Here is a 14785-nt window from a genome sequence, read left to right as displayed (position 1 = left end):
TAGATCTTCAAACACAAACAAAGCCAAAGACTATTTAAAAAAAAAAAAAAAAAAAAAAAGCCCAAGCCACTGCTGTGAGCCTGCCCCAGAGTTTACCTTCTGTCACGGTCATGGCCATGGGAAGTCCTGTAGGAGCTCTGCAAGCCCTCAGTTCAATTCAAGTTCATTTCCTGCCTTCTGTCTTTGGTAAAGAAAGAGAACGTTTCTCAGCAGCTTTCTTAGGATTAACTTTCTCATAGTTTGAGAAAATCGTCATTAACTCTGGTTTTTCTTCCGGCTAGATATACCGTATCCTTTCCACCTTTTTCTCGCAATGATCCCGTCTTCCCATTCTTGAATAATTTTTCTACTCTTCTTTCAATCTTAAGAGAGGGTGGCACACTGGCTTGTCATGTGGCGATGGTAAGAAATCTGATTACATCATCTATGCCATGTGCATATTGGTGGGTAATAGAATTATAGTAACTTTAAAAATAACGACACTGAAGTCTATCCTCTAAAAATAAGGTGAAGTTGTCATTTACCATCTTATATGTAGTTAAATCTTAAAAATCTTTTAAAAGTGCATAACTTGTAATAAGCGTTTTAAACTTAATCCCTTAATAAGAATCATTTTAAAAATATTTTTCACAGGCATTGTACTTAATAGCAAATACTACTTAGGCACAGTCCAAACTGATAGAGCTATAGGCATGAATAAAAATATTTTGAACTTCGCCTCTAATCTGTAAGTAATGACTTATTTCAAGCAGCTGGGGTGCGCCTATGCTTTGCTTTCCTTTCCTTCTCCCTACTCCTGGCTGATTGAAGGAGCTCGAGTTTATAGGGTTTACTCTCCTGTGATTATAAGTTAAGATTTTATAGGAAGAAAGTATTCTCTGACATTACAAAGCCTTGAAGACCACTGATCTAATACGTGTATAATTAGATCCAATTCAGTGTCTTTACTGAGAATTTGCTTAGTAAGTATTAATAGGAACATGTATAGCTTAAGAGGATTGTCTAATCTTACTGCTTCACAGGTCTTCAGGCTTTAACTTACAGCAGTCCAGTCTAAGATAAAAGTAAAGTGCTGGGAGAATTTACTGAACCTTAATACTTTTCAAATTGAGTAGATAATCGTAATATAGTGATGTCAAAATACTGCCCCCAATCTCTAGGGGATTTGTTTTGGTTAGCAATTCTTAGTAGAAATTTATTCAAAGTACTGGATTTAGTAAAAATAACTGATCATATTAAAAAAAAAACATTTATTTTAAGATACCTTCAGGACTTTACCTTCCCACCTGGTCATTTGAAAGAGAAAGATGCACCCAAATTTGTCCGTAATTTTTTGCACAGAGAAGAGCAAAATGTTTATCGAGAGTATTTTGAAACTGTCATTTTATAGTCAGGCCAGTTTAAAGAATGGAGTGATTGAGTCATAAAAAAAAGAGGAAGAAACAATGTCTGAACAACTTGACTCGTAGTCACTGATCCTGTCTCCAGATCTGTGTGCCAGCCTCTGGGGCAGGTTGGACCCGATGTTCTCTGTTTCTCATTTGGCAATATCTGGACCCCAAGGACCACTTACTTTGTATTTTATTATTTTCCATATATCGAGATAAGAGGGCATTTTGCGAGGTTTGCTGTGCCTGGACATTGATTTTAGTCCTACATCAAGCCTGTGTTTTGTGTCCCATTGGGAATACCGGAGAGAATTTCACCTCACACACCCCACTTTGATCATTGCAAAGCATCTTCCTCATTTTCGTTGGCTCAAAGATGCCTCGTGACTGATAAGTAATACCTAGGAGTCTGTCTGTTAGTGCGGAAGTACAGGGAGGTCTGTAAAATCCGTAAGACGTGTTCTTTCCTTCTTCTAGAGTCTGTGTGTGTTCACCCCCCCTGGAATCAAGGAAGGGAAACCCCGGCTCATCCCTGCCGGGCCCATCGCCCAGGGCACCACCATCTCTGCCTACGTGGCCAAATCCAGAAAAACGTTGCTCGTGGAAGACATCCTTGGGGTAAATGGCTTTTTGCTTTTTGTGACATTCGTAACCTGAAATACTTATTTCATGCAGGTGGCATATCATTTTGCTGTTACGATTCAAGCCATTTTATAAAAGCATTAGAGCGAGATACAGATCAATAAATGAATTTGTTTGTAAATGAGCTTTTGTCCTCAGAAAATCCTATCTTACGATACCCACCGAGGGCTACTTTTAGCTCTTATTTCAGTCCATACCAGTACATTTGAACATAAATTGTAGGTTTATATTCATGTAAACTAAATGATTGCTATGGGTGTTTTGTTTTGTTTTGTGTTTTGGTTATTTATTTTGAGAGAGAGAGCACGAGCAAGGAAGGGTCAGAGAGAGGGAGGGAGAGAATCCCGAGGAGGCTCCCTGCTGTCAGTGCAGAGCATGACCCGGGGCTCCATCCTGTGCACCGTGGGATCGTGACCTGAGCCGTCGTCTCACTGACTGAGCCCCCCAGGCGCCCCTAGATGGTTCCTGTTTTGTGTTTCATGTCGTAGCAAGATGCACACGAATGAGTCAGCTGGTGCTGAGGGCTGTGCTGCCCGAGTATCAGTGCTGTCACCCAACAGCCACTTGTCACTTCTCCTGAGCCCTGGATTGGGCCACCTTCAGCTAGGCTTGCTTGTGCATCTGACGTCAACTGGCCGTCGACTGACGTCAACTGGCTGGCCTTAGATGGTCTCAGTTCTCTGTGTTTGTCACTCCCACACCTCCCCAGCTCCCCACCCCACCCCACCCCTAAGTAAGGCCAGCCTGGAATGTTCTCAGCAATGGTGGCAAGGCTTCCAGAGAAGACTTGGAACATGCAAGTGAGTTTTCAAGCCTCTGCTGGTATCGCATTTCCCACCCTCGCGTTGGTTCAAGTGAATCATGTAAGCAAACCCGGACTCGATACTGGAGGGTACTGATGAAGGACGCGGACGTAGGGAACGTGACAAAATGGAGCCCTTAGTGCAGTCTCCCACGTGATAGGTGAGCCTCGTGATGAAGAGTCACTCCCTGAGTTTAGGCTGAAATGGACAGGTAGGCAAACAGGTGTAAGGAAATTGCTCTGGAAAGTGCTAACTCGGAGTCGAGAGACCTGGGTTTTAATTGTGGTTTTGCCTCCAGTTATCTGTTTAGATGCGGATGTAGATGATGAAGGTCCCTGAAAGACTAGATCTAGTTGTAGGCTAATCATGTGATGAGATAGAAATGCAAACTACTACAATGGCGGTCATATTACAACAAATGAATATGCCAAATCAGCATGTTTGCACTGTAAACTCACACGATGTCCCATCTCAAACACACTGCAGTTTTGGAAAGTGTTAAGATACCATATAGGTTGTCCCTTGAACATGTCCTAGTGTATATTCAAGCTTTCAAAAGACCTATAAATCAGCAATACTGATCTGTGCTGTTGATTTATGAAAAGCTTCCTACAGAACAGCAGAAATTCAATAAGGAGAATTAGTGTTTTGGGATTAATTCACTTGATTTCCCTGTATTCCTTTGAGTGATTTGTTAAGCTAGAAGGTTATTAAAGTCAAAGGACCAATTTCATTCTTTATAAGTAATTGATAATTATTAGATGATTTGAATACTTATTAATATGGGCCTTTGAGATTCAATCAGAAAGATCATCGTTAACGTACACTTTGACATTATTTGCCGTGCCTGGGTGGTTCAGTTGGTTAAGCATCCGACTTCTGCTCGGGTCATAATCTCACAGTTTGTGAGTTTGAGCCCCGCGTCAGGCTCTTGTGCCGACAGCTCAGAGTCTGGAGCCTGCTTCCAACTCTGTGTCTCCCTCTCTCTGCCCCTCTCCTGCTCTCTGTCTCTGTCTCTCTCAAAAATAAATAAAACATTAAACACTTTTTGAAAAACCCACACACTTTGACCTTATTCTGACCTGAAAAAAAGAAAAGAAACAATAAACTTTCTTTCTTGTGGTGTTTACACGTGGAGTCGTTTTCACTCGTGACATTATACCGGTAAAGGCCCCGGAAAAGTTACGGCACATAGACGGTGACGGATACATACGTGTTAGCCAGCATAATTCCTTTTATTACGGCATGAAATTAATATATATTCATTCATTAAGTAAATTCTACTCCACAGGGATAAAGAAACATTAAAGCAGTATCTGTGTATAGGTGCCAGGTTCCTAAAGATAAACTTTTTTTCCCCAAATTATTATTTAAATTTTAGTTAGCTAACATATAGTATAGTAATTGGTTTCAGAAGTAGACTTCAGTGATTTCATCACTCACATATGACACCCCGTGCTCATCTCAACAAGTGTCCTTAATGCCCCTCACCCTTCTAGCCCATCCCCCACCCACCGCCCTCCAACAACCCTCAGTCTGTTCTCTGTATTTAAAAATGTCTTAAATCCAGTCCCTGTCTCTTTTTTCCCCCATTCCCATGTATTCACCTGTTCTGTTTCTTAAATTCCACATATGAGTGAAATCGTATGGTATTTGTCTCTGAGGCATTTCGCTTAGCATAATACACCCTGGTTCCATCCACGTCGTTGCAAATGGCACAATTTCATTCTCTTTGGTGGTTGAGTAGTATTCCCTTGTATCCATGCAGCACGTCTTCTTGATCCGTTTGTTAGTCGATGAACATTTGGGCTCTTTCCGTAGTTTGGCTGTTGTCGATAGTGCTGCCGTAAACATCGGGCTGCGTGTGCCCCCTAAGATAAGCGTTTTCTTAAATACAGTTTATAGTGTCCATTGTCATTTGGTTTTCCTTTTAAAGAGACTAGCTGTGTTTTATTGCAAGTATTAGGCGATTTCTGACAAGTAAGAATCATAACATAACAATTCCATCTCTTACTGAAACTGAATTTGTATCTTTTCTCCCTTTATTTTTCAGGACGAACGATTTCCAAGAGGTACTGGCCTGGAGTCTGGGACTCGTATACAGTCTGTTCTTTGTTTACCGATTGTCACTGCAATCGGTGATTTGATTGGCATCCTTGAGCTGTATCGGCACTGGGGCAAAGAAGCCTTCTGTATGAGTCATCAGGAGGTGAGGCTAGCCCGCTGAGGCTACTCATTAATATTGTTCAGTTAATGGATGAGTGAATAGCGCAAACCACACGTTGCTTAACAACGTTTTGATGGTTTTTAAAAACTTGTTCTTTTGTACTTATTTAGAGGGAAAACTGATTCAATTAGACGTATAGTAATCTAGGGGCGCCTGGGTGGCTCAGTGGGCTAAGTGTCCAGCTTCGGCTCAGGTCACGATCTCATCGTTCGTGAGCTCGAGCCCCGCCTTTGGGCTCTGTGCTGACAGCTCAGAGCCTGCTTGGGATCCTCTGTCCCCCTCGCTCTCTGCCCCTCCCCCAGTCAAGGTCGTATGCATGGGCAGTCTCTCTTTCTTTCTCAAAAATAATACCTACACGTTAATAAAAAAAGAAATCCAATAATTTATTTTAGTAGGAATCCATTCTAACAAGACAAATTGAAGTGTGCCGTATTATGAACTAAATAAAGTAGCAGGATGACTTTGTAGAATTTTCACTTTCTGGTTGTCTTTATAAAGTTTTCTTAAAAACGACCTCTCCCTAGAGCGTATCCTGAGTAAAGGCTCCAGCACCAAATACATTTGGAAACCAGTGGGCTCCGTGAAGTATTCCCTGGATCACAATTGGCTCATTAACCCTAAAACCAGTTACTGCCGGGATGTGTGTGTCACTCCCATGGTGCATATGTGCCCGTCCCTCAGGGGCCTTGTCCACTTACCGGGATGACCCCCGCCTCCTGCTCTCCCCTCCCCCAGCCACGCTGGACCCTCGAGCAAGGCTGACCCGCTCCGGCTCGGAGCCCACACACGTGCTGTCCCTCGGCCTGGGCTGTGCGTGTCCTCGTTGTCCCGACCCAGCCGCCCCTCTCAGGAGTTGTCCCCACGTGCTGCCCTCTCACAGAGGAGGCCTTCCCTGAGTACTGCATGTGGACTCGGGCGGCTCCCCCAGCATTTCCTCTCCCTCTGGGGCCTCCTTTTCTCTCTGGCCCCTTGTCAGCAGCTGGCGCGCCGTGCACCTCGCTGACTCTCCTCCTCGTCTTTCTCTCTCCCACGGTCCGCCGTGAGCTGTTGCGGTGTCGCTGCTGGTGGCCGGGTCCCCGGCATCTAGGGGAGTGCCCGGTACCTACTAGGCACCCAGCAAATGTTGGGGAAGCGAACAAACAATAAAAGAAGCGGCAGGGCCAGGAATTTGAGAACTTGTCAGCAGGAGGTTGCAAATACTTCATCGTTTTATGCTAGTCACCGAGGCCATTTTAATAGTGTTTTTGTTCAACTGGAAAGTAATCATTTTCTGCGAAAATCATCGGAGGCTAGCTCTCTTGGGCCTTTGTCTTGCTTTTTTTATCCCAAATTAAGAGGACCGAGAGAGTGTTAGGCTCCATTATAAAGGAGCAGGAAATACGAAAGAGAAACCTTCTACATATTCGATGCTCTGCGTTTGGCAAAATATTCAGATACTCAGCGGGCTCAGGAAATTACTCATACGCGGTTATGCTGGAGGCGCTGTGTTGGGGTCTCTGCATGTGACTAATCAAAACGTGTGTCATCCCTTTTTTTTGTAGGTCGCGACAGCAAATCTTGCCTGGGCTTCAGTAGCCATCCATCAGGTGCAGGTGTGTCCCGGGGGTGTTTTCCCGGGGGCTCCGGTGCCCCACTGGGGGGGGGGGCTTACTAAGTGACCCTAGTGTGTCATTTTTGGATATTAGGTGTTTTGTTATTTCTCAACTCTTGTGTCTACTTATATTTACTTACTCCCTGCCTTTAACATCTTGCAATTACTGCCGTGTATTTATGTATAACTATAAATCGTTTATACAGTAAATGGTGTGGGCTCTGTCACAGTATTTGCTTTCCACTGACGGCCTCCTGCTGGCAGTAACATTGATATTATCATGAGTCCCATTTCCTAAATTAAGGCATCCTCTGAACTAAATGGTATATGGAAACTTTCATGTCCAATTTCAGATACTGGCTTCTCTTGAAAATACGTTCTCATTGGAAAGACCACAGACTTTATTGAGTCTCCCAGTAACTCAACCTCAGAATTCGGGGACACAGCAGCAAAACAATTCTCCCCTCGTACCTTCCACCTCTCTTTGTTGCGGAAAAATCTGTTTCAGCAAACTCAGATTGTGGGATAGGAGGAGAAAAAGCACACAGTTAGAGAGTGATAGCGTGGGGAGCAAGGACCTCTCGGACCTGACCGTCTCGCGTATAAGTGGGATGCGTGCCCACGTGTCAGTCGTGTAAAGTGGGAAGTAGTTTTAAAGAGCAGCCGTGGAGGTTGGTCGCCTGGGTCTGAATGCTGGCCCCGTCCCTCAGTGACTCTGGAGCGGGAGCGTGGTTCTGCAAGACTTCTTGCTTCAGCGAGGAAGGCAAATCCCCAGTCCATGGTGTTCTGTGCTAATTAAGTGAGATAATAAAGTGCGTAAAACAGAGCTTAGCACACGTAAGCCTTCCATAGATACTTGAGATTGAAGTATCTCAAGTCTCAACTTGCCATTGATAGTATTACCATGTTATAAAAAGTGATCGCGTCACGTCTTTCAAAATACAGTGAGGGAAAATAGTATTCTGGAATTGTTCCTTTTCGTCAGGGGAGCTCTCTTACAATTAATAGTCATCATTCTCTTTGGCAGGTGTGCAGAGGCCTTGCCAAGCAGACCGAATTGAATGACTTCCTACTTGACGTATCCAAGTAAGTGTTGGTTTCTAGGGGTGACGTAGTTCTTCCGGATCAGGGGTTTACCCTCAGTGCAGGCTCCGACGGCAATAGGTACTGTGTATTCTGCAGTCGGTAGTCTGGTAAGGAAGGTTTCCGTCCCGGACCGTGAAGTTACATTCGCACCCGTGTTCACTTTACAAGCGAAGGATTGCAGACGTATATGCGATAATACTTATTTGCAATTTGGTGCGTATCTTCTAATTAGACTCACTAGCGCATGTTAAAGGTACTAAGTATTTCTGTTTTTGCAGGAGAAAGCCGAGAGCAGTAGAAGAGGAAATGTTCTAGTTTATTATTTTCCAAAAACCCTCTCTGGCATTTTCTGAAAACGTCAGTAAATTAAACCAGATGAGCAATATCTTTTTTAAGTTTATTTATTTGTTTTGAGAGAGAAAGTGAGCAGGGAGGGGCAGAGAAAGAGAGAGAAGGAGAGACAGAGAATCCCAAGCAGGCTCCACGCTGTCAGCACAGAGCCAACGTGGGGCTGGAACTCACGAACCATGAGATCACGACCTGAGCCGAAACTGAGAGTCGGACGCTTCGCCGACTGAGCCACCCAGGCGCCCCGTATTGGCAATATTACTATTATTTTAATTTTCCCATGTATAGGAGCTCAAATACCACCTGAGAGAAAATGTTCCATTTCCCTGAAGTTTGCCCTGGAAAAGCTTCCTTGGGTGGGGGCGGAAGCAGGTAGAGACGTTCACCGCAGCGTCGGTTCATATTGGTTCCCCTGCTCCCAGCGGGGTTGTCTGTAGATCTGAGCCATCTGCTGAATGGCCGAAATCTGAAATAATGGCCCAGGAGGTGGTCACTTCAGGGCCACGTCCTCTGGCAAGTTAATGGAGGAATAAGGTACCTGCTGTTCCACGGCCACCGGCAGGGGCCGGGACCGCGTTCTCCCTCACGGGCCACTTTGGTGACACTTAGTACCTTCGTCATCAAGGACTGTTGGGACCCCAGCACTCATTAGTCTGAAGGTGCTGCTTTGTGTTACGTGATGTTTTGAAATACGCAATTAGAGAAGCATGGGGATGAGGGTGCTTTCCTTTGATCGCCAGGCCCCTGTGTCCCCGAGACAGAATCAAACAGTACTTCTGGGACACATGACTTGACCACCCAAGCGCACAGGAAGGGAAGCCACTCACCTTCCTTTGCTAGTGGAGTTGAACACCTTGCAAGGCTTCCACAGCCTGATTCGATCCCTGTAAATCTCTTCCCTCGGGGAAACCCACTGGACCTTCCCCCCTTGCTTGTGGTACGTTACATTAGCAGAGTCTCAGTGGCTCCAAGCTGGGTAATTTGTCTTTTAAGCAAAAGGCATTGTTTATCACTCTTCAGTTATCTTAATTCTGAGTCCCTTGCTAAGTTCCCAGGAACCAGTAGATCCTATATTAAAATATCCCCTAGAATACATGCCTACTCATTCCTCGCTTATCAGGTTGACATTTCAGTGTAGCTGCCACGTATCTCCTAAGTATTTACCTGCTGTTTGTAATAATGAACACAAGTTACTCGTGTAAAATGATCAGGTCGTCATTATTTCTTGTATTCTGACATTTCTTCTCAAATGAGTTACATGGCTTTCTCAGTACAGCGCAACTGTGTTTTAACTTTCCAGGTTTTCAGTGCTAATTTACATTTTAACTGTATTAATGAGATTAAGCAAATTTGAACATTTTTATTTCAGATCAAAGTTATTCATGAAAATATTAAAAATGGTGAGCAATTTTATCCCTTCATAGTTTTACTTAAATGCTACAAACTTGCTCTCAAATAGGTACTTACCAATAAAATACTCTCCAAAATTAGATACTCCATACGAAAGTTACTGATAAGGTTTCATTTATCTCTAAAGTAACTTGTTATTGGTTGTTTCCACAAAAGGACAAAAATCAAACAACATGTATCTTTACGTTTTTTACTTAAATGTAGACAAAACTGGGAAATGTATGCAAAGTTTAAGATGTTCTGTGTTCCTATTTAGAGTAATTACCAGTTTTCTGTTCCTTTTTTTTCAGGACATATTTTGATAACATAGTCGCAATAGACTCTCTACTTGAACACATAATGGTAGGTTGGTTTTTGTTCGAAAATGATTCATGTCCTAATATATGGGGGAACATTTTAATGCATTATTAGAGGCATAAGCTGTCTTAAAGTCATGATGGAAAGACGGCACTTAGTGATCTCCAGGTGTTGCTTTGATTTCTTTGTGACTTTTGTTCATTGTGAGGGGGTTTGAATAACTTTTGGGAAAATGTCTGAGCTTTTCATTATTTAGTGGCGAGCTCAACTTTGAAAAACATTCAGTGCCTTCTTATATTCTCCAAAAGACCTTGTGCATATCGACCGTACTGGGGATTCCCAACCACTTGAGGTTCGTTCTGTTTAGTTTTAGTCTTACGTGTTCCTCTCTTCTGGAAGACTAGTGGGCACTTGGAGCTGAAAGCCACAGGAAGTAGACTTCTATGAAGTGAAAAATATTAAGAATATAGAAATATAAATATATGGATTAACATAGCTTGACTAGGGAAAATACTTGTTGACTGGTTCTTGTATTATTTACCTTTTTTAAGACAGTTTTTGTTGAGATATAATTCACATACCACACTATTCATCCGTTTCAAGAGGTCAGTTCAGTGGTTTTTAGCATATTCAAAGATACGTGAAGCCATCACCAGTCGATTTAGAACATTTTCATTACTTAAAAAAGACACTCCGTGTCATTTTAGCCATCATCTGTTGAGGCCCCCATTCTCCTTCCTGCCCACCCCCGCCCCCATCCTAAGCAACCGCTAACCTAATTCTTTTTCTGTGGATTTACCTGTTATAGACATCTCCCATAAAAGAGATCATGTAATATGTGGGTTTTGTGCCTGGCTTTTTCCCCTTAGCGTACTGTGTTCAAGTCCTCCCGTGCTGTAGCAAATATCAGCACTTCACTCATTTCTGTGGCTGAATAATACTCTGTTATGTGGATAGACGTGCACATTCTTTGCCCATCGTCAGCTGATAAACGTTTGGATTGTTGCCACATTTTGGCTGATGGGAAAAGTACTGCTTTGAACATTTGTATAGCTTTCTTCGCCTGGATACGTGTTTTCAGTTGGATACTTAGGGAGTGGCACTGCCGGGTCGCGCGGGGATTGTGTGTTTCACTTCCGGAGGAGCTGCTAGGCTGTTTTCCGTGCAGTTGCACCAGGTTCTGTTCCCGTCAGCAGTGCACCCGGGTTCCGGCTTCTCCACATTCTCACCGACACTGGCTATTCCTTGACTTTTTGACCTAACGCTCATATTCCCCAACGGTAGAAAAAAGGAGAGCCACTGATCAGAGTATAGACGCAAACATCCGAAATCAGTGATAACAGCAAACCCAGGAGGAAAGGTGACATCAGCTAAGAAGCATTCACCCCAGGAAGAGCAGTTCAACGTTAAGTAATAAATTAACGTAGCTCCCGATTCTAATTGAGTAAAGGGAGAAAAATTACATTATTTTAAGAATGGATTACAAAAACTTTATAATACTCAACACCCAGTAGATGCAAACTCCTAGCAAATTAGAAATACGAGGAAAAGTCCTTAAGTAGTTACGTAGTATCTGCTGGGGTCCTACAACCAACATACCTAAGGATGAGATATGGGAGCTTACACCCTGAGGAAAATTTGTTACTCTCCCTGCTTCCATCCAACAGTGTGCCTTGTTCTCACTGAATCTTAAATCCACTCTTGTTATCAAGAAGTTGCTTTCCACTTACGAGTAAAGCTGCGTGTGTGTGCGCGTGTGTGTGCACGTGCACACATGCGGGCATGAATGAGAGAGGCAGGTGGCTTTTAGAATGACCCTCTGATGTTTGGAGTTCATAAATGTTCCCAAAACAGGTCTAGGATTTCTGATTTCAGCACATAAGAGTACCAGTTCAAACTGAAAGCCTCTATTTGGGGAGAATGAAAACGTGAACGTTATGTTCAGAATCACTGATCTTAAAACAGAAGAAGCCTTTCTCACAACCTGTGATTGTTTTTCAGTTGATTTTCTTGATTTTCCAACATATTCAATAGCACACTGAACAGTAAAATTTGCCTTATCAAATATATGCACTCTCTTCTTTCTATTACCTAATTGCGGGGTTTTTTTAAATGTTTATATATTTTGAGAGACACCTGTGCACAAGTGAGGAAGGGGAGAGAGAGAAACCCAAGCAGACTCTGTGCTGTCAGCCTGGGGCTCTATCTCGTGAACCGTGTGATCGTGACCTGAAGTGAAATCAAGAGTTGGACGCTCAACCAAATGAATCACCCACTACCGCAAATTGTATGTTTTTTTTTAAATGAGGCAGAATTCGGGCACCTGGGCGGTTCAGTCAGTTGAGCTTCTGACTCTTGATTTCAAGAGTTTTAGGTAATACGTCATAGAGGTTTTGGTTTGCGTTTTCATGACGATTCATGATGTTAATTAAGCATCTTTTTCACATACCTGTTGACCATCCGATGTCTTTTTTGGAAAAATATCTGTTCAAATCCTCTGCCCATTTATTAATTGGATTGTTGTGTTTTGCTGTTCCGTTGTATGCATTTTTTATATATTTTGGATATTCATCCTTTACTGGATATATGATTTGTAAATATTTTCTCCCATTCAATAGACCTCCTCTTCATTTTGTTCATGGTTTCCTTTGCTGTGCAAAAGATTTCTTGTTTGTGTATTCCCACTTACTTTTGCTTTTGTTGCTGTTGCTTTTGGAATCAGATCCGAAAACAACAAAAAGAAACAAAAAACAAACCAGAAAAAAAAAAAAAAAAAAACGTTGCCAAGACCAGGGTCAAAGGACTTACTGCCTATATTTTTGTTCTTGTAATTTTATGGTTTCAGGTCTCCCATTCAAGTCTCTAATCCATTGCGAGTTAGTTTCTTCATGTGTTTCAAAATACTAGACCAGTTTCATTCCTTTGCATCCTGGCTGTCGAGTTTTCCTGGCACCCTTTATGGAAGAGACGACCCTTTCCCCATTTATATTCTTGCCTTCTTTGTCACAAATTGACCATCTGTGTGGACTCTATTTTGTTTTTATGCCAGAACCGTACTGTTTTGATTATTATAGCTTTGTCATATCGTTTGAAATCAGGGACCGTGATACTTCCAGACTGGTTCTTTCTCAAGATTGCTCTGGCTATTTGAAGTATCGTGTGTGGAATGTTAGGATTCTTTGTTCTAGTTCTGTGAAAAATTCCATTGGGATTTTGATAGGGATTACATTGAATCTGTAGATGTTTTGGATAATACAGTCATCTTAACAATATTAGTTCCTCCAATCCGTGAGCATGGAGTATCTTTCCAATTATTTGTGTCTTCAACTTTTTCCATCAGTGTCTTACAATTTCCAGCATACAGGTCTCTCCTTTCCTTGATGAAGTTTGTTCCTCGGTATTTTATTCTTTTGATTCAATTGTAAATGGGATTGTTTTCTTAATTTCTGTTTGTAATGGTTAGTATATAGAAATGCAGCAGATTTCTGTATGTTCATTTTATACCCTACAATTTTACTGAAGTTGTTCATTAGTTCTAAAAGGTTTTGTGTGTGTGTGTGCGCATGCGTGTGTGTGCCCGCGGAGTCTTTAGGGTTTTCTCTCTATAAAATCATGTCAGTTTTACTTCTTTTTATCGAACGTGGATGCCTTTTCTTTCTCTTACGTCACTCTTCTGGCTAGAACTGCTAATACTCTGTTGAACAAAAGCGGCGAGAGTGGCATCCTTGTCTTACTCCTGATCTTAGAGGAAAAGCTCTCAGCTTTTCTTCATCATTGAGTGTGTTGTCCGTTCTCACTGTGTTGGTCTCTTCCCCGTGTTGGGCGAGCGTCTTTATGACCGTTCTTGAGTTCTATCTAAGTTACCGATCTCCGTTTCATTAGTTTCTTTTTCTGATGCTTTATCTTGTTCCTTTGTTTGGAACATATTCTCTATTTTCTTCATTTTGCTCAACTCTCTGTGTTTGTTTCCTTTTTAAAAAATGTTTATTTATTTTTGAGAGAGAGAGAGACAGCATGAGCGGGGGAGGGGCAGAGAAAAAGGGAGACACAGAATCCGAAGCAGGCTCCAGGCTCCGAGCTGTCAACACAGAGCCCCATGCGGGGCTCAGACTCACAGGCCGTGAGACCATGAGCTGAGCCGAAGTCGGACGCTCAACCCCCAGAGCCCCCCACCCCAGGCGCCCGTCTCCGTGTTGTTTCTCTGTACGAGGTGAGACAGCTGTCTCCCCCCGGCCTTGCAGGGGCACCTTGTGCAGGCCTCATCGTTCAGCTTCCCCTGGCGCCTGATGGCCTTTCACACCTTTGCGGTCGTCTCAGCAGCCGGATGTATTCTTGGTAGGCCCCCTCGTGAAGGGTGTGCTAAGACCTAACAGTGCTACACGCGGAAGGATGTGTCAGCGCCTCGTTCCTGGCTGACGAGAAGGAGAATGTCAGGCAGCAGCTTTTAGAGGATGCAGATGTACGTACGACCGTACGTGGGCCTCAGCTGTGGAGCTGGCCTCCAGGGCGGCTGAACTGGGGGACATTTGTAACACTTGGGGCTCCAGACGAGCGTACGAGCTCCTTTCTGAGACGTACTCGCGAGCTGTGACAGGGCCGAGGAGAGCACGAAGATGGCGTCCTCGACCAACCGCCCCTGATGCTCCTCTGGGGTCTCCAGGTGGGCAAGCCTGCGACGGCTCCTCAGGTCGAAGCTCCGTGACAAGTCCACAGGCCTTTTTCACAGGAAGGAGGGGTGTGTTTCAGTCTGTGGTCGGTGTCGTGCCCTGGGGGGATGGGGCCTGGGGTAGCCTGGATTGTCGCAGTCCTGTAGGCCCCGGTGATGCAAGTCCCCCACCCCCGCCCCGGCCACCAGAGCCAGGTGATCAAGGAGGACCCCCTGTGTGGACCGCTTACGCCCACCAGCGGTAGTGAGGCTGACGGGCAGCGCTGGGCTGGGGTGCACCCACCGGCTTTCGCGGCCTCTGGGGTGCACCCATCAGCGCTGTTAAGG

The 14785-nt window shown here is 43.8% G+C and overlaps 1 protein-coding gene across 6 annotated transcripts in view; it reads left to right on the top strand.

Moving 5' to 3' along the window:
• The window catches only part of PDE10A (phosphodiesterase 10A), a 619063-nt gene that overhangs the window by 527204 nt on the left and 77074 nt on the right, over window positions 1-14785 (top strand). For all 6 annotated transcript variants that reach the window (XM_023254564.2, XM_045058341.1, XM_045058340.1 and 3 more), the window contains 5 exons: window positions 1866-2006; window positions 4887-5042; window positions 6602-6652; window positions 7679-7737; window positions 9786-9837. In XM_023254564.2, the coding sequence (XP_023110332.1) occupies window positions 1866-2006; window positions 4887-5042; window positions 6602-6652; window positions 7679-7737; window positions 9786-9837 (459 nt within the window). The remainder of the gene's footprint in view (window positions 1-1865; window positions 2007-4886; window positions 5043-6601; window positions 6653-7678; window positions 7738-9785; window positions 9838-14785) is intronic.

The sequence above is a fragment of the Felis catus genome, chromosome B2 (genome assembly GCF_018350175.1).
Source record: "Felis catus isolate Fca126 chromosome B2, F.catus_Fca126_mat1.0, whole genome shotgun sequence".
In the NCBI taxonomy this organism is placed as follows: Eukaryota; Metazoa; Chordata; class Mammalia; order Carnivora; family Felidae; genus Felis; species Felis catus.
The sequence above is the reverse complement of the archived record's forward strand: the minus strand, read 5'-3'. Positions and strand labels throughout refer to the sequence as shown.